Source organism: Ascidiella aspersa, chromosome 3 (assembly GCF_963924565.1).
Source record: "Ascidiella aspersa chromosome 3, kaAscAspe10.2, whole genome shotgun sequence".
In the NCBI taxonomy this organism is placed as follows: Eukaryota; Metazoa; Chordata; class Ascidiacea; order Phlebobranchia; family Ascidiidae; genus Ascidiella; species Ascidiella aspersa.
The window spans coordinates 8,509,384-8,530,924 of NC_139449.1; the positions used below are offsets into that span (position 1 = coordinate 8,509,384).

Consider the following 21,541-nt stretch of genomic DNA (forward strand, 5'->3'; position numbering starts at 1 on the left):
TTTATTTGTGTAATATTGTATTTTCGATACGACGAAGGTGACAATTAATTTCGTAAAAATTGCGCGACCTTTTTTGCTAGCAAAGGTTGAACAACCCATCTTCTTACATTGCTATAAATAAATTCGTTCGAAAGTCTTGTTTGTATTTTATTAAAATGCAGTGCCCGAGCGAATTCGTTTTACTAGTATGCGCGTATTAAAATGTTTTTGTAATCTTTTGCTCTTGTTAATGTTGTGAGAATTGTGTTAATGTCGTGAGAATTATAGCATCGTTTTTGGTAAGGTAGTCCACATTTAGGCTCATCATAAATTAAGACCGTAATTTCAGTTACCAAAACCTTTGAAAATACTTTTTGTTAACGACTTTCAAAAAATGTTTATAGGCCAGTGTTTCTCAAACTTTTTCCCCATGACGCCCTTAAAAAAATCAAATGCCAAATTAGGGGTAGCGTGTCAAACTTTTCAACAAATATATCTTGGTTTATTCACGAATTGCGAATAGCTACAAATATCACACTATATAGGATTTCCTTGCAGTTTTTATAACTAATGTAAACCATGGAATGTTGACCAGCAATTGTATTAGCAGGGTTTCCATTTTCTCATTTGAGCCATACAGTGTTGTAATATAAATAATAGGCTACACTGCCGGGGTCGGAAACCTACGGCCCGCCGCCTCTTTGACAAATTAGACACGAGTCCATTTCAAATACTTTTTGACTATTTTAAATACGCAAATGCGAAAAATTTTAGCGCTTCGCGCGAATGATCATTCTACATTCAGTTTGTTTAAGTTTTGATTCTGTTTTTGAACTAGATCAGCGCTTCTCTACCGTTGCGTTGTGGAAAGCTGCCAAGTGCGTCGCGGACAAACCGAAAACGTATTCAAAAATATTGGACAAATATGTTTTACCCATTTTTTTTTTAAATGTAATAAAAACTCGCAAGAAATTTAAAATAAATACCGCATATCAAAACAATTGCACTCGCTATTACGCTTTTCATTAGTAGTATGGATGACGACGTGCGAGCTCGAATTTTAAACCAAGCAAACGCTTTTTTCGCGCCGTGCGCCAATACTTTACTGCCTCCTTAAATGTAATTAAACACGTTTTAAAGTGCAGAAAAATTCGAGGCCAGCCTGATTCACAATTGTTGTAACATTTTAATTACACAAATGTTAGTTACCATTTTGTGCGGCCCGCAGAGAACTTTGAGTTAGTATTTTCTCCCGCAACTGCAAAAAGGTTGCCCATCCCTCGGCTACAGTATAAGACAGACTATATTGGTCGTACCCTAAAAATTGTTTTACAGAAATGGCGTATTTAATACAAATCACCTTCTCTCTTATTTCATAAATTAATTTTGGTTTAACAAATGTCATATATTTTAGTTGGACGAACTTAATGTAGTTTTATTACCTACCTTCCACACCGCATGCCACTCTATCACATTTAAGATCTTAACGTTTTTAAAAAATTGGTACCGCTTATGTCATACTTGGGACTCGGTTAGTCGTATTCGAGTTAACTCCAGTGAAATAAGTAAAACTAGTCTGTTATTGTCTTGGTTGCATGCTTAAAGATAAACCACTGACCACGTTTAACGAAACGCTTGGAGTTGGACAGTTACAAAAAACATCTAATAAAATCTTGGATCTATATTTGCGGCAGCGTTTGATATCTTTGAGACGGCTTTTTTAGCGTTTGGTGTATTTTAGACTTTTTTCATGGCTTGCATCAACTTGCAGGGGCAATGGTTCACGCGTTCGATTAGTAGCCTATGTGAAACGTCACTTTGACAAAATAACCATGATTAAAAATTGAAATCTGCAAAGGTAATGATTTCAGTTTGTTAAGCCTAAACTTGCAGATAGTACGACTTATAAAATCGGGCATTTCCGGCGGCATAGTTTATTCTACTGATCATACCCGAAACTCATAAGGAACAAACATGTTAAGCACAAAGAAGAATGACTGTATAGCAAACTTTTGCGACACAAAACATGCAAAAAGGTTGATAATAATTATATGTTATTATATTTTTTTGACATAATAGTTCAAATCGGCAAAACAAATCTTTGTTTGGAAAAAACGGTAGCGGTCGATCAATGATTTATTGCGTTTATTTGTTTAAAACTGGCAAACCTTTTTAAGTAACAAGGAGACGTGGTGTATTGGGCATATTCAAAAAAATTGTGAGGCCAAACAGATATATGTCTTCACGTGAAACTTGAAAGAATGTGTAATATTTTTATTTTGCTAAGAGTGGGAAAGTGTTACTTATGATAGAAAATTACGATAACAATTACAAAACTACATGTTTGACTTTATTTAAAAAAATTCGGTCAAGGCAAACGCTCAAGCTTTCTGATGTTTGGCGATTTGCTTGAGAAACATTTCTTTGGAAAGGTCTTTTCCGTGCTTATTGCACTTCTCGTAGTAGGGAAGTCCCCGCATGCGCTCCATCCAGCGATTCAAATTAGCGAATTCTGCGTATTCGTCTCCATCGCTGATGTCAAGGTAGTTGACAAAGCAAACAGCGAAGCAGTCTGGACAACATACGAACGCTATAGTCATCTTTCGAAAATAAACCACACGAACCTGGCGCTTTGCAGCAATGAAAAGCATTTATTTCGGGTTTTTGCCTTTAGAGAAGTGAATTTTAAATCAAAACTGTACGCCACAAAACACTAGTGTGCCTCGAGAGATTGTCAAGTGTGCCGCGAAACTTTTCGTAATATCGGAAAATAGAGTATTTGTATTACCAATAGGCATACATGCAAGCATTTTAAACTTACACGCACTATTCATTACGAATTATTAATATTGAGACATTTACATAGTTTGACGTGTGTTGGCGATTGTAAAATCACTCTATTGTTGTTCTCTTAACAGTGTGCCGCAAAATATATTTTTTTAAATAGTGTAAAACAATTAACTTTTAGCGCACTGGCAGTATAAGTTTTCTGTCAAGATTCAGCTTAGCGTATGAATCGTAAGAACTCAAAAACAAAAAGCCATATAATATTAAAGCCCATACTTTTGAAACGTTTAGAATGAAATCTACTTTTGGATGGGCTTTGATATTATTATTACGTCTTACTACAACCTCCAACCATTATGCTCCAAAAGCCACATATATTTAACAAGCCATATTTTTACCACTTACCAGCAATGGTAAGATGCTGGCCGGCGAGCATATCGGATTGGCTCAGCACGTCGTCCAAGTAAGCGAGTGCCTTTTTGACGTTTGGAAGGTGGTCACGGTTCATGTTCTGACCGTGTAAAAACACGTTGCGAGGATTCTGAAATAAGGCAGTGAGTAACTTAATTTTTTACTAGCTAAGCTTTCTATACAGTGTTCAGGAAAGTAAATGCCGGAACAGCCTTTTGTTTAGGCCTACATGTTGTTTTTTAGTCAACAATGCTCCAAAACTATGTTTTCCTATTTCAACAACGTATAAGCAAAAGTTGCGTGTTATGTTTTCTTCGTGTAAATTGGATTTTTCTTTAACTGAACCGCACGTTCTTAAATGGAATTTTTTCTCAGGTAACATGCGTGTAATTGCGATTTTTGCAATAGCTAATGGGTTAATGTCCTTTACCAGTAGTTTGCTGAAACAATTGCTTATTATCATTTTGAGTTTCATTTTCATTAACTACTTAGAAATTACGGTCTCGTCATGTTGAATTTTGGTGAACTCGCATAGTTTAGCCTTTATCTTAACTGGCAGTGTTGTAAACAAGTCAATGTGAAATGACATAACTCCAAATCAAGTCATTCGTAAACTAACTAGAGTCAAAATTAATTCTATTCAAATAAAAAGCAAATTATTTTAAGTGCAAACATTAATAGAAATAACCCAACTAAAAAAAAGCCTAATGAACACACTTTATTTCAAGACTTAAGTCAAGGTAAGTCATTTCTCCAAAACACTTGAGTTAAGTCATGTTACGAATTAAGCGCACTAGTCAAATACTTACCAAGTCATTACAACACTGTGAACTGGACTAAAATTTGCCAATTTTGACACGTTTTTACACATTTCAGAAAAACTAAATCCAAAAACACAAACCATCGCCAAAATTTACAGAAGCACCTTGGTTTCCTGTGTTGCACATAATAAAGCATCCCTCTATAACATCTTCTTACCAGGTAGGTGTATATTTCCTTGTAAACCCATTCAGCTCTGGAGAGCATCATATCCACTACCGCCCTCTCGCGGACATCTTTAGGGTAAAGGGTTGTGTTGTTGCAACTGTCGACGTACTTGTTGCAAATGTAGACCGCGATAGCTCGACTGCAAGTAAAATTTGTTAGAGTTTATAGCAATGGTGAAAATATGCCTGAGCGGTCCGGAACTGCGTTTTGGTAAACGAGTTTTCATAGGTACCTCGTAGCAAAAAATGTTCTATTTGCCAGGCCATGCCCTTTTTTTACCAGGTCACCCCGCTATCTTCTTTAAATGTATTAAACTAAAATTTCAGTTGCATATTTGTGCACTCTATCGAATGATATAATCACAGGTTTCTTAAGGTTACTTGATTACACGTTCCGGTATAAAGTAACTTTGTTATGTCATCTCTGAACATTTTCATGGTTCCGGGCAGAAAATTATTCTCCCTATACCCATGGTTATCCGTTATCTTATAAATGTTACGTTTTGATATGACTTGATTTTATCTAAATCTTTTAAGCAAAGTCAAATGACTTGGAAAAGCTTTATTTTTTTCCCGAATTTGATCATGTTAACAAACATTTGTTTAAACATATCGGTAAATCAAATTTTGAAATAAACCAATTGCAATAAACCTTTCCGACAAAATAAATCCGTCGTCCGATATCACTGGCACTTGTCCCACCGGGTTCATGGAAATAAATTCCGGCTTTTTCTGTTCAAAAGCAAGTAGGTCAACGTTGATGAGTTGGTGTTCCAAGCCCAGCTCTTCAAACACCATCTGCAACCCGCCACTGGGTGGACTTAATTCGGAATGGTAGAACTCCACAACCATAATTGTGCCCGAGTTAAAGCTAGTATTTGACGATGGAGGCTACGATACAATGAAACTGTTTGAGCAGGCAATAATAGGCTGAGTTCAACGGCACTCTTTTCCAAAACGTGAAAATTTTTGATTTATTAAGGCATAGCTGTCGACTGCATCTTGTTTTGTAGTGGCAAATATACAGTTAGACGTGATTTTGCAATAAAAGTAAAAAGTTGACTATATATTCGAATTTAGACATGAAATGTCCAATTTCTGACATGCAAAAAGTAGAAATAGTCTTTCTTACTCTGAGTTACATGTAAACAGTCTATCAATGTTATAATGAGTCTACGCTATAATTCGTGGTATAAGGCCTATATGTCATTAGTTTGTTGCAAGGTCTTACCGTTTTGTGATTTATAAATTATTGTTAGAATATTTTCACTAAACTTCCAATTAATTCATCATAAAAAAATAATTTGTAGGAAGTTGTGCACTTAAAATTTTTTTGATGCCTGTCTAATATATTGCACGCCTTTTGCCATAATATCACTCATAAGGGCAAACATCAGTAAATCCTAACATTCAAAAAGGTAACAAAAATAGTATTGCCTCTTGTATATTTCTGTATAACACTGCAAATATTGATAGTTTGTGTTACTAACGCTCGATTAATCTAGCACCTCTATAACAGGAGTTTTAAACGTTGTTAAGCTAATCGATGTTGCAAAACCGCACGCAACTGGAAGCTGCTTTGCCTTTCTATGAACGAGCTAAACCACTTGGGATTTAACAAGATTTTGTACTAACATATCTATTAGGGATTTTGTCTGTGCGTTATAAGCCGAAACAAATCCTAAGAACTGAAGTTCAGAATTTTATTCATCAACTTGCTCATATTTCCAAAGTTTTGCGCATTTGCGCCTTTTCTCGTGTAAATCTGTTGACTCTGTTTGTTTTGTAACTCTTTAACATGACTGATTCGCCTACGTTGCTTTAAATCTAGCTACAACCCCATCACCTTGTATTTGCCAAGTCAAACTCAAAATCGCAGTACCTCGCCTGCAGCACACTTGTTTGTCGATGTGCAGCCTTGTGGTTTGGTGCGAATTAACCAGCAAACTTCCATAGTGTGGCGAAGACTATATGCTTACCTACATAAACCGATTGATGTAATAAACTTTTGATCATTAATACTTCTTCACTATTTATGCGTTATCTGGTGTCAATCTAAAAGCTCAAACAACTGGCATAAAACCTGCTTGAATATTTGGCTTATTTAAATTCTCCAAATAAATTCTTTTGTTCAAAGCTTTGCGAACTTTTTATGTAGCCTATCTCAGTGAATTTCAAACTTTTTACACTTGCGGGTTGGTAAAAATACAAAATCCTTTTACAGATCGGTAACCATAATCTCAAAGATGCGATTGTTTACTGAGGCCAATACAGCAGGTCATTAATAAACAGAATTACAAAGTAAAAATGAATTTACTAACCTGTTTCTAAACAACTTTCAGTAGAACCTAAGCTAAACCGGAAAGTTTAAATTGTTCTTAACCGAAACTGGAACTGGACCAGATTAAAAACATATGTATTTTACCCACTATCGAACCTGAACCGAAAAAGTTCAACGGCTTGACTCCGTGAATGTATATTTTGTCGAAATTGGCAAGACTTTCAATAGTATAGGGAGCATATTTCTCGACATATTCACATTTATCGAAATTATTTTTAAAAGGTGGTCATATTTGGCTGTACAGAAACCAAGTAAAACGTTCACATGAAGTGGAAAATATCATACGTTCGGTTTATCTTCTTAAAAGTTGAAGAGTTAAAAGCGTTACGGATATGATGCAATCGCCATGTTCTTAAAATGGTTTAGATTTACCAAAATAAACTTTGGGAGTTTAGATTTACTAACAAAAATAGCTCCAATTGGCAAAATTTGATTTTTGGAAAGAGTCGAAGTCCCTATCCTATGATCATGGAAAATGTGTAATAAAAATACTGTTAGAAGAAAATGTGTAAATAAAACAATATTAGAAGGGCAATAAATTTTATTGTTTAATCAGTGTAAGGTTGTTAAACGCCGGAGTGCAAGGTTTTTGACCGCCACAACAACTTGCAGTGCTATTTATTTTTTTGCTAGTGTTTGTCGGTTTCTAAAGTGCATGAAAAAAGATTTATCATTTCATTACCATAATGATTCGATTAAATTAAAACATAAATAAGGATTTTGGCCACCCACCAGGAAAAGTAATCTCAATTTTGGTGTCTTGCACGATAATTATGCTAAAATACAAATTTGGTCTGAAAGGTAAAAAAATTTATAGCAATTTTAAAAAGATCGCTACAAGGACAATTGGGAAGAGTATAGGTATTGTTTGTGTTTAACTTTAGAGGGAGAGATAGGCCTTGCGAGTTGTGTGTATGGCCTCGGAAAATGATGCGGGCAACTGAAAAAAAACTTAAGGGTTAGTTTATCCAAAGGTTCGCAGAATTTTACATCACACAATGTTTGGTGAGTATTTGATAAAATATTTATGTATAAATGGCAATACATAATGGAGATATTCCAGTTATATTTTAAATATTTTGTCAACAATAGTGTTTCCAAACCGTTTTTATTAATGCACTGCGAAGTTATCCAAAAATTTCCAACATCATGTGGTAAAATATATATCTTAGTTAAATTTGAATCCGTTACAGGTAAAGAGGCTAGAAACACTACATTACATTGGTTTAGACCAGTGGTTCTCAACCTTTCATGCCTCGTGGCCCCTTCGAAAGGCTTTAAATCCACATGGACGAAAGCCAATGAATAAATACACTTAAAATCTAAAATAAGATAACGTCGCTTTCTGGGGGAAGCGTATTCTTTTGGCAGAAATAACATTGGCATCTTTATTCTTTCTTCGGGGATGCTTCGTGTGAAAAGCTTCGTTTGAAAACGTATTTTCAATTGTAAACTTCTCTGAAAGTATGTGCAATTCAACTATCCTTCGCTCTGTTAAGCTTGCTTTGACTACTTAACGCAATTAAATGTACCACAAAATGTAATCAATGGAACAACAACTATCATTTTGTGAAAAAAAATGTTCAACTTGCTTGTATTAGTTTTACTGTCATTCCAACTTGCGGTTTACAAAGTAATAAAATGCTGGTTAAACGTTCCAAAGAAAAACTGAGTAAACTAGAAAAAGACAAATGTTGGTTTATGTGACGTAACAATGTTTGGAAATTAGGCGAGCAGATAAAGAATTGCAAGCTTGACGTCGACTGTTGCAAAATTTCTCACGAATAGCAAGCAGGAACGTGTAAGAAACAATGCGTCATCTATAAAACTCACCGCACAAGCTTACCAACTTGCATAAAAAAAGCATTCAGAGCAAAAAAACAACCGTTTCGTTGTGATGGCTACTATGTTACAATCGTTATGTAGGAAATGGAGATTTAACATATTAAGTTATTATCTGCTTATGTCTAGTTTTCCGATAATATGCGCAGCAGCAATAGATAATATTTCTTGCCGTAAACTTAGCTTGGCAGAATAAGCTATAAACAATATAAAGTTTTGGCGTAGTCGTCTTTCACTGTCAAGGAAGTTGATCCAGCAAACAGCGAAGCAGTCTGGACAACAAATTGTATTCATCTCTAAAAACTCAATGCACAAGCGTGACACCTTGCACGAAACAACAATTAGAGCAAAAAATATCCATTTCGTTGTGTTTCTCTATCCGAGGGTTACTATGCTGAATTCGCTACGTGGAGAATTGAGATTTAACATCTTAATAAGACCAGGGGTTCTCAAACTGTGGTCCATGGACCCCTTGGGGGTCCGTGACGAAACGCTGCAACTCAAGAAAACGGCAAGTTTTACAGATTAACTTTATTGAAAACGTCTGACGTTAAATGTATTTTAAAACCAAACGCGGTTTATACAAAAAACGAAAAACAGAGAAATTGCGCACCGGGTTTTTTATGAAGTTTACACTTTCTTATGTTGTGCGATTCGATTCAGGAATATTTCCTTTGACATGTCGATACCGCGCCTGTTGTACTTCTCGTAGTAGGGAAGTCCCCGCATGCGTTCCATCCAGCGATTTAAGTTGGCAAGTTCTGCATAGTCGTCGCAGCCACAGATGTCCAGAAAGCTGACGAAGCAGACGCCGAAGCAGTCTATACACGAAACACACGATCATTTATCACACTCGTATTTTTGCTCTCTGAAGAAATGGATCTAGTAGGGTGGAATGGGACACGAGGCCATGCCGACGACAAAATCTTTTTTGTGCTTTTGTCGGTCAGTATGTTATTACTTTAAAAAAAAAAATACAAAAGAAAATTATGAAAAAAGGTAAACCACGCGGAGTTCGTGAACGAAAGTATAATAACCCAGTGTTTTAAACAAGTCCTTTCTAAATGACTTAATGTCCCAGTCAAGTCATTTGTAGGATAACTTAAGCCCAAGTTAAGCCTTTTCGAATAAATGACAAGTCAAGTCCCAGTCCAAGACATCAGTTGCGCAAGTCAAGTCCAGTCAAATCATAATTAGAGCAAGTCAACTTCAAGTGATGTTTTGTCATAAAAAATAAAACGTTAAACTATTAGAATTTTTAAACTCGTACGTTTATGAGCAATAACTGAACTCAAAAAAAGAAAAACGCAACATGTAGCTAGCAACTTGTTTTTTGTGCAAAAATTTGGACAAACTGCTCAATTTTATAAAAAAATACTTTATTTAAACCCAAGTCATTTGTTTAAAATACTTAAGTCAAGTCAAGTCATTCGTCCGAAAGTCAAGTCATTTTTTCCAATTGACTCACGTAAAGTCAAGTCAAGTTATTTAAAAACAGTGACTTAAATGCACTTAAGTCGACACTGTAATAACCTAACAATTAGAATTTAAATGAACCATAAAAATGTGAACAATTGGAACATTATTTGGGCCTGGGTATTTTTTTCCGCTTTGGTGTAACTTACCCAACGCTAAAGACTGCGTCGTTTCCAAAATCTAAGCTTGGGAATTATAAAAAGTATGTTTTGAAGCAATAAAACCTTAAAAATGACTTTGAATAGCGCTTACCAGCAATGGTGAGATGCTTTCCGGCAAGAAAATCGGATTGACTCAGTGCGTTGTCCAAGTAAGCGAGCGCCTTTTTGACGTTTGGAAGCAAATGGCGGCACATGTCGTGTCCGTTGTACAGCACGTTGTTGGGATTCTGCAACGTAAAAACTAATAATTTCGTACATGAATAAAACGTTATTTCAAAAATTATAGTGAAGCGACTGTTGTTCTCTTGGCTGCATTTCTGTGAAAATGTGCCGGTGAAATGGTTGGCCTATCCGGATAGCGGTTAACTGATTGTCGGAGAGTTTTTTTTGCTATCTCATATACGGATATAATTTTCCCGGGCAACCGAATAGGCTACCATGAAAGACGTCGTCTGTGCGTGTTTTTAAACGTTCTTAACCCCGTTTAAATATTGGTGCCTTTCAGTGTTAAATTCTATTGGTGGGGAATTAATGCAACAGGTTAGAAAAATTTTTGTAGATTTTTACAAATACTGAGAAACAATCAAAATAAAAATACTTAAGATAACAGTTTAGAAGCGAATGTACGGCAACCTTATACAGTGATGTAATGAAAGACAATTAAATAAAGCGTAAGTTTGAAACGGAAGCATAAGTTTGTAAATGCCTTTTTTTGGAAAACCAGCAAATACTTACCCGTTTTTGCACTTCGCACCCCTGTAAGTAGTCATAAATTTATTAGGATGTGTTATTTTAATCCTTTTAGGCAAAACAAATATTGTTTTAAGTGTTCAACTCGAATGATGAATGCTATATATATTAATCGCCTATAGCCGTACTTTAAAGATCTTTACCTTGTACTCATACGTGCTTACCAGATACGCGTATATTTCCTTGTAAACCCATTCAGCTCTGGAGAGCATCATATCCACTACCGCCCTCTCGCGTACATCTTTAGGGTAAAGGGTGGTGTTGTTGCAACTGTCGGCGTACTTGTTGCAAATGTAAACCGCGATAGCTCGACTACAAGAAAGTTGGTTATCATAAATTGTGTGTGTTACGGTACACTAAACAATGTTGTAATGACTTGAGTTAAGGATTTAACTAAAGGTAACTTAAAGTCACTGTTTTGATATGACTTGACTTGAATTTTTTTAGACAAATAACTCGGGTTGAAGTAAAGTGTTTTTTTTCAGGCATTTGCTTTGGAATTGACTTGCTCTAGTTACGATCTATCTGTGACGTGACTTATTTATTTTTAAATAAGACTTTACTTGGTGTTAAAGTATTATTCAATTGACTTGACTGGGTTTTAAGGTATTTCAAAATGACTTGTTTATAACACTGACTCTATACCAAAGATAAATAGATGTCAACCACTATCGTACCATTTTCGCCAATTGCTTGTTTACAATGTGACAATACACGACAACATAGGCAAACAGCGAACAATTCAGGAAAATAGTTTATCATATATTACAATCTGTTCGTACGCAAACCTCTCGAAGTGAAAGACAATAGGGTAAAATTAAAATCCTAAAGAACTTATAATGTCTCTTGGTATACTCTTGACTAGGGATGTTCGACACTTGATATTCAGACTAAATGACGTCGTAACTATAGTCAAATAGGCAAAATAGGTTAAAAAAAATAGGTTTTGGGATCATATCGGCACCAATACAATCCTAGTATCGGACGAGAACCGATACTACCATTTGATATAGGGTATCGGCTCCGATCCGATATTACTGGACATCCATACTCTTAGAAAAAGAAGCATTTGACGTATTCGAGGGGTAATTGTGTACGATGGAGCCTTGGAGTTATAAATTAAATCCATCGTCCGATATCACTGGAACTTGTCCCAAAGGATTCATGGAAATAAAATCCGGCTTCTTTTGTTCCATAGTTGTTATGTCGAGGTTGATGAGTTGGTGTTCCAAGCCCAGCTCTTCAAATACCATCTGCAACCCTCGACTGGGTGGACTCAATTCGGAATAGTAGAATTTTACGACCATTGTCGTGTGCACATTTAACAATAAAACGATATTTCAAACCTTCAATGTAAGATATGACCTGGGTTAAAATTGACAGAAACGTTGCAATTGCCAGTATTGTTAACCAATTTGCACTCGTTTAGGCAATTTGCGTTTGAAACTGTTTTTTATGTAAATCAATTTTGCGTAATCTAAAGTACTTTGTAGCGTTAGGAAGTTATTTTTCTATCTTACACAATGACGTCATTTCACACGTAACCGGTGTTCAGTGACGTGTGACCAGGACTTAAACTGAGCGTGATTGACGTTTCTGCGATTCATTCTACTTAATGCGATTGTACTTGGTACGGCTTTTATACTACAGCGGCTTGAATCACCGTGTTACGTTATCGTGTATACTCAGATTTGTGACTATCTACTCAAAAACACTAAGTGAAGCGACTCCACCGTCTACTGTAGAGTTTAAGAATTTGAGGACAGGTATTATAGCGGCATGCTCTTTGGAGTTAGATACCTACACATTACGTGTGAGAGAAGAAGGCACGCAGCCGTCACTCTTGCCTTACGAGTCAGCGTCTAACCTAAATGTAGCAACTACATTATTTTCGAATCGCTAAAACATTTGCGCTTAAAACTGATTTATACGAGTTCGACAATCGTGTCGCTCTCCATAAGAAAACGCTACATTTCTTTCGAGCCATCATTCCTAATTCGAAAACTTGGGAACTCTTAGATATTATAACTAAATCTACATATTCTCAGAGCCATATCTAAGAGGCGAAAAGTAAAACTGGCCCTAACCGCTTTGTGCCTTATTGACCAGCAATGATTGACAAGTCCTTATAAGAAACTCTGCTCAGCAATTAATGTATAATATCATACATTCATAGTAAAACAGTTGTAAAATTGTTGTTCTGGCAAATATGTTTAATTATAAATGTCTTGACGTTTGGATTACCCACATGGTAAATCTTTACCAGTGAAATGAATTAGCAACTGGGCGAAAAAAATCTATATCAGCCGAACAATAAAGAAAATACACAATGGAAAACAAGTTTACAAGACAAAGCGAGAAAAACAAGATAAAGCCCAATAACAGGACAATAAGAAAGCTGCAGGAAAATATTGTGGGCCTGCCGAAACGGTGGACGTTTAGCACGTGTGTCAATAAAACCCAAGTTGGGAAAAATAAAACATGAATGTAACACGTGTTCGGTTGAAACATTAAATATTGCCTGTATTCTATCTTGCATAAGCTGCATGAAATCTCGTAAACGATTTGTGTTCAAAACTTTAGCATGGCACATCCTGGCCTAGTGCTGCGCCATACAGGAAGTTATATAGAACACAACTTAGACCTTGACAACGGTGGAATACTTTGGGTGACAAAGAAATTTATTGAGCTAGAGGTACAATTTCATAATCTAAAAATCAATCTTTAGAGATTAATGTTTCAACAGGGTGACACTGACAACGTACTATCTGAGGCGATCACATCGAAACTGAACGAATTGCCTCTAGAATCGACCGGGATAAATTATCCTCAAATGTACATACTGTCAGGTTGTAGAAAATAACATAGCTTTGTTTTTAGCCAATGGCCTACAGAACATTACAACATGCTCGCAAGTATGGCAATCAGATAGTCGAAGGTTTTCTGGCTCCCTTTCGGTAAATGCAATAGCGCAAAATATATGGGATAAGCGCGCTGTAATGTTAAACGGCCGCCTGCATACAGGAAAATGGGCGCTGGTCTAGAATCCTACCACAACGCACATTGTTAACGTTTGGGTTAGGGTGGGCTATGCAATATTATTACATAATAAATATAATAATACTTGACCCACCCTCACCCAAACGCTAACTCCTACCCTAACCCAAACATTTTGTGCGTTGATTTAATAACTGTTGTAGGATTCTAGACCAGCGCCGGCAAGCTATTCTCACATGAGCAGATGCTTGGTTTACAGAAGCAAGGTTGCAGCAACCAGGTATCATGTAACTTTCCACTTGTTGCGTGTTGAAGTTTAGACGAGACTACGACCACTAACTCTGTACTTGCAACTTAGGCTAATAGACTGTCTTTGCAGCAAGCCTTTTGGTCGATACGCTTTGCTGGGTCTGCTGCTCCATCAGGTTCAACGCTGTTGAGTGAAACCGGAAGTTGTTAATCAGTAAAACGGGAAAGTTGTTAATCAGTGAAACTGGAAAGTTGTTAAATAAGTTGATAGGCCAGTGGATACAATTGACACTATATTTAAATGGAGTTCGATTAACTGTGTTGTTTTAATGATTGGAATAAATACTTTCATACGTTAATATAACCCAGACGAAGACGTTTTATCACGGACGACAAAATTTTGTTTATTACAACTGTTGATTACCGTTCATAGAATATTTAAATCCGTGAAATCATCGTTATGAAAGGTCAGTTTTAAAGCATGTTATCCCCAAAAAGCGTCGGTTATTAACAGTAGATTGAAACCTGTTTCATCAAGTCGAATTTGAGTTTGAGTTTTAAAGTGAAACATCTCTATATACACAGCTTTCGTGTATTTTCTGTTTACAGTGTACCTATGTTCATCCCACATCGCCCTATTGCAGTGCTTCCCAGCCTTTTTCAGTTCGCGACCCACTTTTAATGCAAGTTTCATTGTGCGACCCACAATGAGATATCATCAAACGAATGAAAAACAAACTAATGCGAAGAGAAACAATGCATACATAATAATATAGTAGTAATGCGAAATATGAGCTTGTATATTAGATTTTTACGCATTTATTGTATCGTTGCATAAATGTTACGTCATGATAATGCAGTAATTTCCCATAGAAAACTGTAACATTTAGAAATGCTTACCTACCTAAAATAGCTTCGCGATCCACCAATGGGTCGCGACTTACTGGTTGGGAAGCACTGACCTATTGCATTAGTTGGTAAACGTGGTTCTGGCACCTATGTTTGGTGCAATTAATTGGATGTTTAAAAAATGTTAACTTTCTTCTGAACAGCCAACCTAAATGATTTTGTTTGAACAATATAAAACTGAAATGTATACTCAAGATAGAAGTTTCAAGTGACGCAGCAATTGTAATGAATCAGTCATCTGAAGAATATTGCAAATAACACGTTATGTGTTTCATAACGCTCTGAGAACGGCCGTTTAAGATTTAGTGAAAATAAAATTTTGGTTGTGTTTCTTAGCATTCGGTACACTAACAAAGCTTCTTGGCGCGACAGAATTTGCTCTAAATAATTAGTTTTTATTATGCCATAAATACGTTCTGCATAAACGTTACATATACAAGAGGTATTACACTATAAGCAAACACAAATACAGTTATTGAGCGATAAAATCCTGTAAAATGTTGAGTTACCACATATTGCATTTTGGCAAAGACCTAAAGTTCTCAACGGAATAAAATCAAAACCGCAGGTGTAGAATATGTAATGATTTTAAACGTGCTTCTATTAAATTATGCTTTGTTGATTAGATTTACACAAAAAAGGTTGATTAAATTCACACAAGTGATGCGTATAGAGAGGTGAGGCAAAAGTTCTGTGAATTCATTTAGTGAGGCAAATACAGGGGCAAAATAAATGTGTCCTTGGAGAAAAGGTTGTTAAGAGCTCTCAAATCGAAAGGGCAGAATTAATTTCGTCTGTGCGGGAGCCGGGATATGTTAAATATTGCTGATTTCGTTGTATACAGGATATAAAGCACTTTGAGAAAACCCTTTAATTTGCTGAAAAGGTTTTAATATGCAAGACAAGTTATCAGAAGAAATGTTAAATCCTCATAAACAAAAATGTCCAATTACAAAACAAAATACAATGGAACATTCTATCACTATACAGAAATCTTCTTCATTGATGTCCAATTATTATGTTGTTTAGTCGCAAAGCCCACATGCTAATGGGCACATATCCTGCATCTCTTGATAGTCACAGGAACGAGGATACTTTTTCGTATTTATCTTGCAATGCTCTACCAAACTGTAAAACAGATATGTTTTATAATGAATTGCAAAGCCAAAAAGGTCGAGTAGATCGACATCATCTTGAATATGAAGACGTTTCGATACGAGCGTCTGAAGATGATACAAGCTTAAGATGATACAAGATCGTATATCGAAACGTCTTAATAATTAAGATGATGTCAATCTAACTATTTTGGCTTTGCAATTTATGATTAAGCTACATTACAGATCCGTGCATGGCGTACCCAAGATATGTTCAAGTGAAACATGTTTGTTTTCGGCAAATGTATAACTAAACCGTTGCCGACATAGTAAAAAAACTAGGTGCAATTTGCTTAGTGACTTAGCACAAAACGTTTATTTTTCATTAAACCCAATAGTAGTGCTAATAAATCGATTAGTTTAATAAAAATTAGGTTTACCGTCCGATAGTTTTTTTAAGATCGTGGCAAATGAGAAAGGGTTAACCAAATTAACGACAAAAATTCAGATAACAAATATACCCAAACACAGACTAACACGTATATGTATACGCCGAATTTTTATCGTTAAATTTGCCGAACGAAAAGAAGGGAGTGTTTACTTAAGGCAGCGTTTCTCAACAGGTGCGCCGCGGCGCACTGGTGCGCCATGGAAGGCTGCCAGGTGCGCCGCGAGCAAAAGGAAAATAGGATGTAAAATAGTCTAGATAAGACCTAAACGTGTCGAATTAAGCTCCAAATTAATCGGAATAAGACAAAATTACGCCCAGGACTATAGCGAAAGGGTATGGGATGATTGGGGAACACATGTTTGGCGTTGGCCGTTTGCTGTCGACATTTGGGGGCCGCTATTTTGGCCCGGAATTTTTTGCCACTGTTTGGGCTTATAGGCGGTAGTTGGTGGTGCAATTGGGCTAGGGTTAAAAATATTTGGCCATTTAGGTCTTCTTCCGATTTCGTCATTCGCCTTATTCCTAACTGTCTTATATGCAACTATAAACATATATAATAAAAAATGGCAAGCAATTTAAGAAAAATACAGGTACACCTCAAAAATTTCCCGCTCGCTTCGCTCGCAATGTCCACCGCAACGTTTTCAAATATCTATAGGTGCGCCCCAAAATAAAAAAAGGTTAACAAACACTGACTTAAATTTTTGCGAGCAGGGTGCGGCCGGCGCTGTTGTAGTTGGTCTTGGTGCCACTGCTGGTTCATTCGGTACAGCAGGACGAGCTCGCCTTGGTTCTGTTGTAAAGACAGTCAGAAAAAACAATAGAACACCCACCGTGTCCAACTCAAGATTTTTTAATGCACTTTAATGTTAGAAAGAAAAAATGTACTGCAATATACCGAAGTAAGATAGGTATCACATGTCATCTTATAAAGCGTCAATAGCTTCAATAATTTAATTTAAACCACTATCATTTCAGCGGCTTATTTTAATTACCTTATTTTAAAGAAAGGACCTTGCTCAAAAACAGCTTCACTCAAGAGAAAATCGTATCGTCTATTAAGCTTAAATGTACTGTTAGTGTATTAATCTTTGTGAATCTCCATCGTGAAGTGAGGGCAAATAAATTTGAACCCGTAATTTTTCAAAGTAAAAATCCGCGAAGTGGAGCCTATTCGTAAATAACGCTTAAAACACAAAGGTCAACTTAAAACAGGGGTCATTTAACCCCTATACATCGTAGTTTAAGGCAGTTGTACGGAAAGTGCCGAACACTTTTAAACTTCACAAATTAAATCTTACCGCAGTCGTATCTATTGTTGAGCTGCCTGAGGTCCTCGTCAGAAAGTCTTTTAAGTTGGGTAATTACAGCCCGACCGGTTCTAAAATATCAATAAACATTAACGATCGTTACAATCAGTAAAAAGTGTGTTCATAACAGCGGTTCTCAAGCTTTTTTTAATTTGTTTCAAATTGACGCCATGAAGAGTTTTCGATAATCTGCGGTCCAGGTATAAAATGAAGCCACAGCAGTACTAATTTGCTGCCAAGAAATCTCACACTTCATTGCGATGTATGCACTTGGCATTATTAACTTTGTCGAACATTAAAAAAAACGTTCAAAGCGCTAATTTCCAAAGGCCATTTAGCGATTAGGATGAGTCACGCTAAGAGTATTTTAAGGTCGTCCAAGGTATAAGTGTTGAAACAAGCTTGCCTCTGATTGTATATGGTCGGTATTTTTGAATCGATGGCCGGTGAGGCCAAACCGTGATAATGCATGATAGAGTTAAGGTCGTATGGGGAAGAATGGACGTCTGTGGTCTCCGACTGTGATCTCTTCTCGTATAGAACCCGGTGGTCTAAAGAAAGAAGAATAGCGGTATGTAGCAGGGGTTCTCAAACCTTTTAAGCTCCGTATATATCCAATAAAAATGATAAATTAAAAATACAAAACACGTAATTTTAGGGCTGGAGGTCATTGTGTTGGTTTCTTATGGGAATTCGCACTATGTACCCATTATTGTTTTCAATTTCCTGATTCGTTTACGCCCTGTGATTGGTTTACAAATGCACCCCTAAAAATAACAGATTTAAAATAACAAACGCGTAATTTTAGGGCTGGAAGACATGAGTTTAGTCTATTAGTAATCAAACTAGAAACTTTAGCCAAAAATATTTTTTCAGCCCTTCAGCGCGTCCTGGATTTTCTTAAAGAACCCTGGCTTACATCATCAGCGTGGCAGTTACTCGAAATTTACTACAGTTACAAAACGATAGGGTTGCCAGATGGTCGATATATAAAGCCAAAATTACTTAACTATAAAATAAAAAAGCCAAAAAACAAGTCTACGACAAACTCTAACAAGCCTATGTTTTTTCTGAAATAAATAAAAAGCGCAATAATTGGTCATGCTAGTACATAATTGTTAAAGGTAATTGTTGACTTTGCGCATTTTAGTGTAAGTATTTTATGACTTATTTAAACATGTAACTATTCTATGGCTTAAAGCCAAAGGTCACTGGTACGTAGGGTAATATATCTATAAGTAAAAGTGAAAATAGGGAAAACATATACATTTATTACTACCCCGGAAATGGAGGAATAGTTAACGAGCTTGGAAATTAGGGGTTCAACTTAATTTATTAGCAATCTGCAAATGGGTTTTGGGTTTATAGTTACCCACCGACAGAAAAATTTCCTCAGCGCCAACAAAGTTGCTGGAAAAATAACCGAGCAATTTTCCAAAGCCCCAAATCACTAACAAATCGTGTGCAGCAAACAGAGAAACCAACTCCTATTTTACTCCAACGGGCTCTTAAAACATCGCCTATCTCTGTAACTTCAACAGAGAATTAACAAGTTACATACGTCGAGGAAATAATCGTGGCGTGGCTTTAACCCTTAGTTGACAAAGACGTCATCTAAAAAAGCTAGCCCTCTTATTGTACTTTTTCCAATAGAACAGCAAAACCACGGTCCTTTCAAGTATTAAAAAATGTATAATCAAATTAAAAATATTTGTCGAACATTCCCACATCGAACTTCGTACACCGTTTCTCTCTGATACGCTGAGTTATTTAAAAGAAAATAACGCAAAACGCCCTATTTACAGTTCAACAAGTTTCTGGTGCGGGATTTGCCACTCGGAACGTCTTTGTACTTTTTTATCTAATTTCTAAATCTCTTGATCTATGCAAAATCCGGGTGCTATACTGTATAATTTCTTACTTTCCGGAATGTTCAACCAATTGATACACACGAAATTGTCTCGATCCGCTCTTGTATGCTCGTGCCAGAACCCGAGAATGTGCATCAATTCGTGAAGAACGACGCCTTTTTTATTGCATTCCTTCTCCGGCAAATAAACCCGCTGAAAAAGTGCAAGTGGCGAGTTGTGAAGATAGTTTTGTTAACACCTGCAGAGTTATTAATGGTCATACGAAATGTGTGAGCCGTTGTAAAGTAACTCTTCAGAAAAGCGACTCTTAAACTGTAGGCAATCACTCCAAAATGGATATCTTGAAGCTTGTTAGGGATAATTTTGGAGTTGAAGTTGTTTAAAGTTATAGCTTGATAAACCAAAATAATACTGGTCCTTTCTTAAAAGCCATTTCGCCGCTTTAGCTTGTTTTATCAATAATTTAAGCTAGGATTTAAATCTTAAACCTTCTTAAGATAACGATGCAAAACGATTATGAAACACAGTGCACCGGAAATAATATTAAATAACAGAGGAGTTGTTCTGAAACTATTGATGGCCTTCTGGATCCGCCCTGTAAGACAATATACAGCATAGATATCTTACCCTCGGTACATCGTAACCAGGAATGCCAAGGTGTCCAATAGCTGCACTGCAGATTTTCCCTGAACTTTCGAAGAGCACGTATGACCGACTTTCTGAGGAATTTGTCCAGTAAAACCTGATGCAAGTTTGGGCGTGAAAATCGTGCATCGCATTCCGAATGGTCGCTTGCATTGAGTCTCCTGTTTGTATATCTTTCCGTTAGGGTTTGGTATTTCCCACTGTGTGGAGTACACAACAAGCGAAGCACCCACACTCTTAGAGCTAAATTGACTTGAAGAGTTAACTTTGATCACTAGACCGGAGGTATAGCACCTACCATTACAAAATACGATAGATTAGCGAAAACACCAAAAACCCGACTATTTCATTTAGAGTCATTGGAGAATTTTGCAGTTTTTGTAAAACTGGTAAGCCCTACGATGTTTACGCAAAAACAGGTATTCTGTTTCACGTAAAAACATTGTTTTTTTAAAACGACCGTAAAACCAGTTTAAATTTAGGATTTTTATGAATAGTTTTTTAGTAGTTTTGCTAACATTCCAGTGATCTTATGCTCGCCTACTAAAAAAAACATGCGTTTCGGTAAAGCTCCTTTTTTGAGGTTTGAACAAACAGAGAAACAAACAAAACAAAAACAAAAAACAAGCCGAAAAAAACATTTTCTTTGCTCCGATTCTATAGGCAAGATTTTTTTTCATAGATTATTTAAAGAAATTAGACAAAAAACAAGATTAAATTTGTTCGCTAGCTGTAGTTTTATTACGTTCGAACGCAATGTAAATGCTGCAAATATAACTTTTGTTTTTCAGGTTGTCAAAAGATATTCGTTTCTTGATTATCTCCTCGGCGGATGCCAAATCACTGCACGGTAAGGATGGGTCTTATTTAAAGTATACCTTGTTGGAACTATCTACAAGATGCCTTCGGTGAAACATGTGGGCCGTTCCACTTCTGCCTATTCTACTTTCAGTGTTGTAAAAAAATCATTTCGAAATGACTTAAGTCCCAGTAAAGTCGTTATTAAAACAAGTCATTTCTAAGCCAAATTACTGATATAATATCAAACGAAAAATCATTGAAATTGATAAATTTGTCTAATTGTGAGCAATAATTCAACTAAATAATAACAAAAAGCAACTTGTGGCAATCAAATAAGCAAAATATTTGACTCAATGGCTTAAGTCCAAGTGAAGTCATGTCTGCCAAAGACTTACCTCAAGTCAAGTCATTAGAAAAGTGAATTAAGTGCACTTAAAATGAGCCATTAACTTAAGTTATTACAACAATGCTTACTAAAGCT

The 21,541-nt window shown here is 36.2% G+C and overlaps 2 protein-coding genes across 2 annotated transcripts; both read right to left on the reverse strand.

Annotated features, from left to right (window-relative positions):
• Positions 1-1,906: 1,906 nt before the first annotated feature.
• On the reverse strand, positions 1,907-5,048 carry LOC146159044 (glutathione S-transferase 1-like). The gene is made up of 4 exons (XM_083385632.1): positions 4,816-5,048; positions 4,156-4,303; positions 3,172-3,307; positions 1,907-2,551 (listed from the first exon to the last, which is right to left on the reverse strand). The coding sequence occupies exons 1-4, from the start codon at positions 5,013-5,015 to the stop codon at positions 2,361-2,363; spliced, it is 675 nt and encodes a 224-aa protein (XP_083241758.1). The 5' UTR covers positions 5,016-5,048; the 3' UTR covers positions 1,907-2,360.
• A 3,928-nt stretch (positions 5,049-8,976) lies between these two features.
• LOC146159045 (glutathione S-transferase 1-like) lies at positions 8,977-12,040 on the reverse strand. Its single transcript, XM_083384837.1, has 4 exons — positions 11,916-12,040; positions 10,898-11,045; positions 10,075-10,210; positions 8,977-9,167 (listed from the first exon to the last, which is right to left on the reverse strand). Exons 1-4 carry the CDS (start codon positions 12,038-12,040, stop codon positions 8,977-8,979), a joined length of 600 nt encoding a protein of 199 aa, XP_083240963.1.
• Between the last annotated feature and the right edge of the window lie 9,501 nt (positions 12,041-21,541).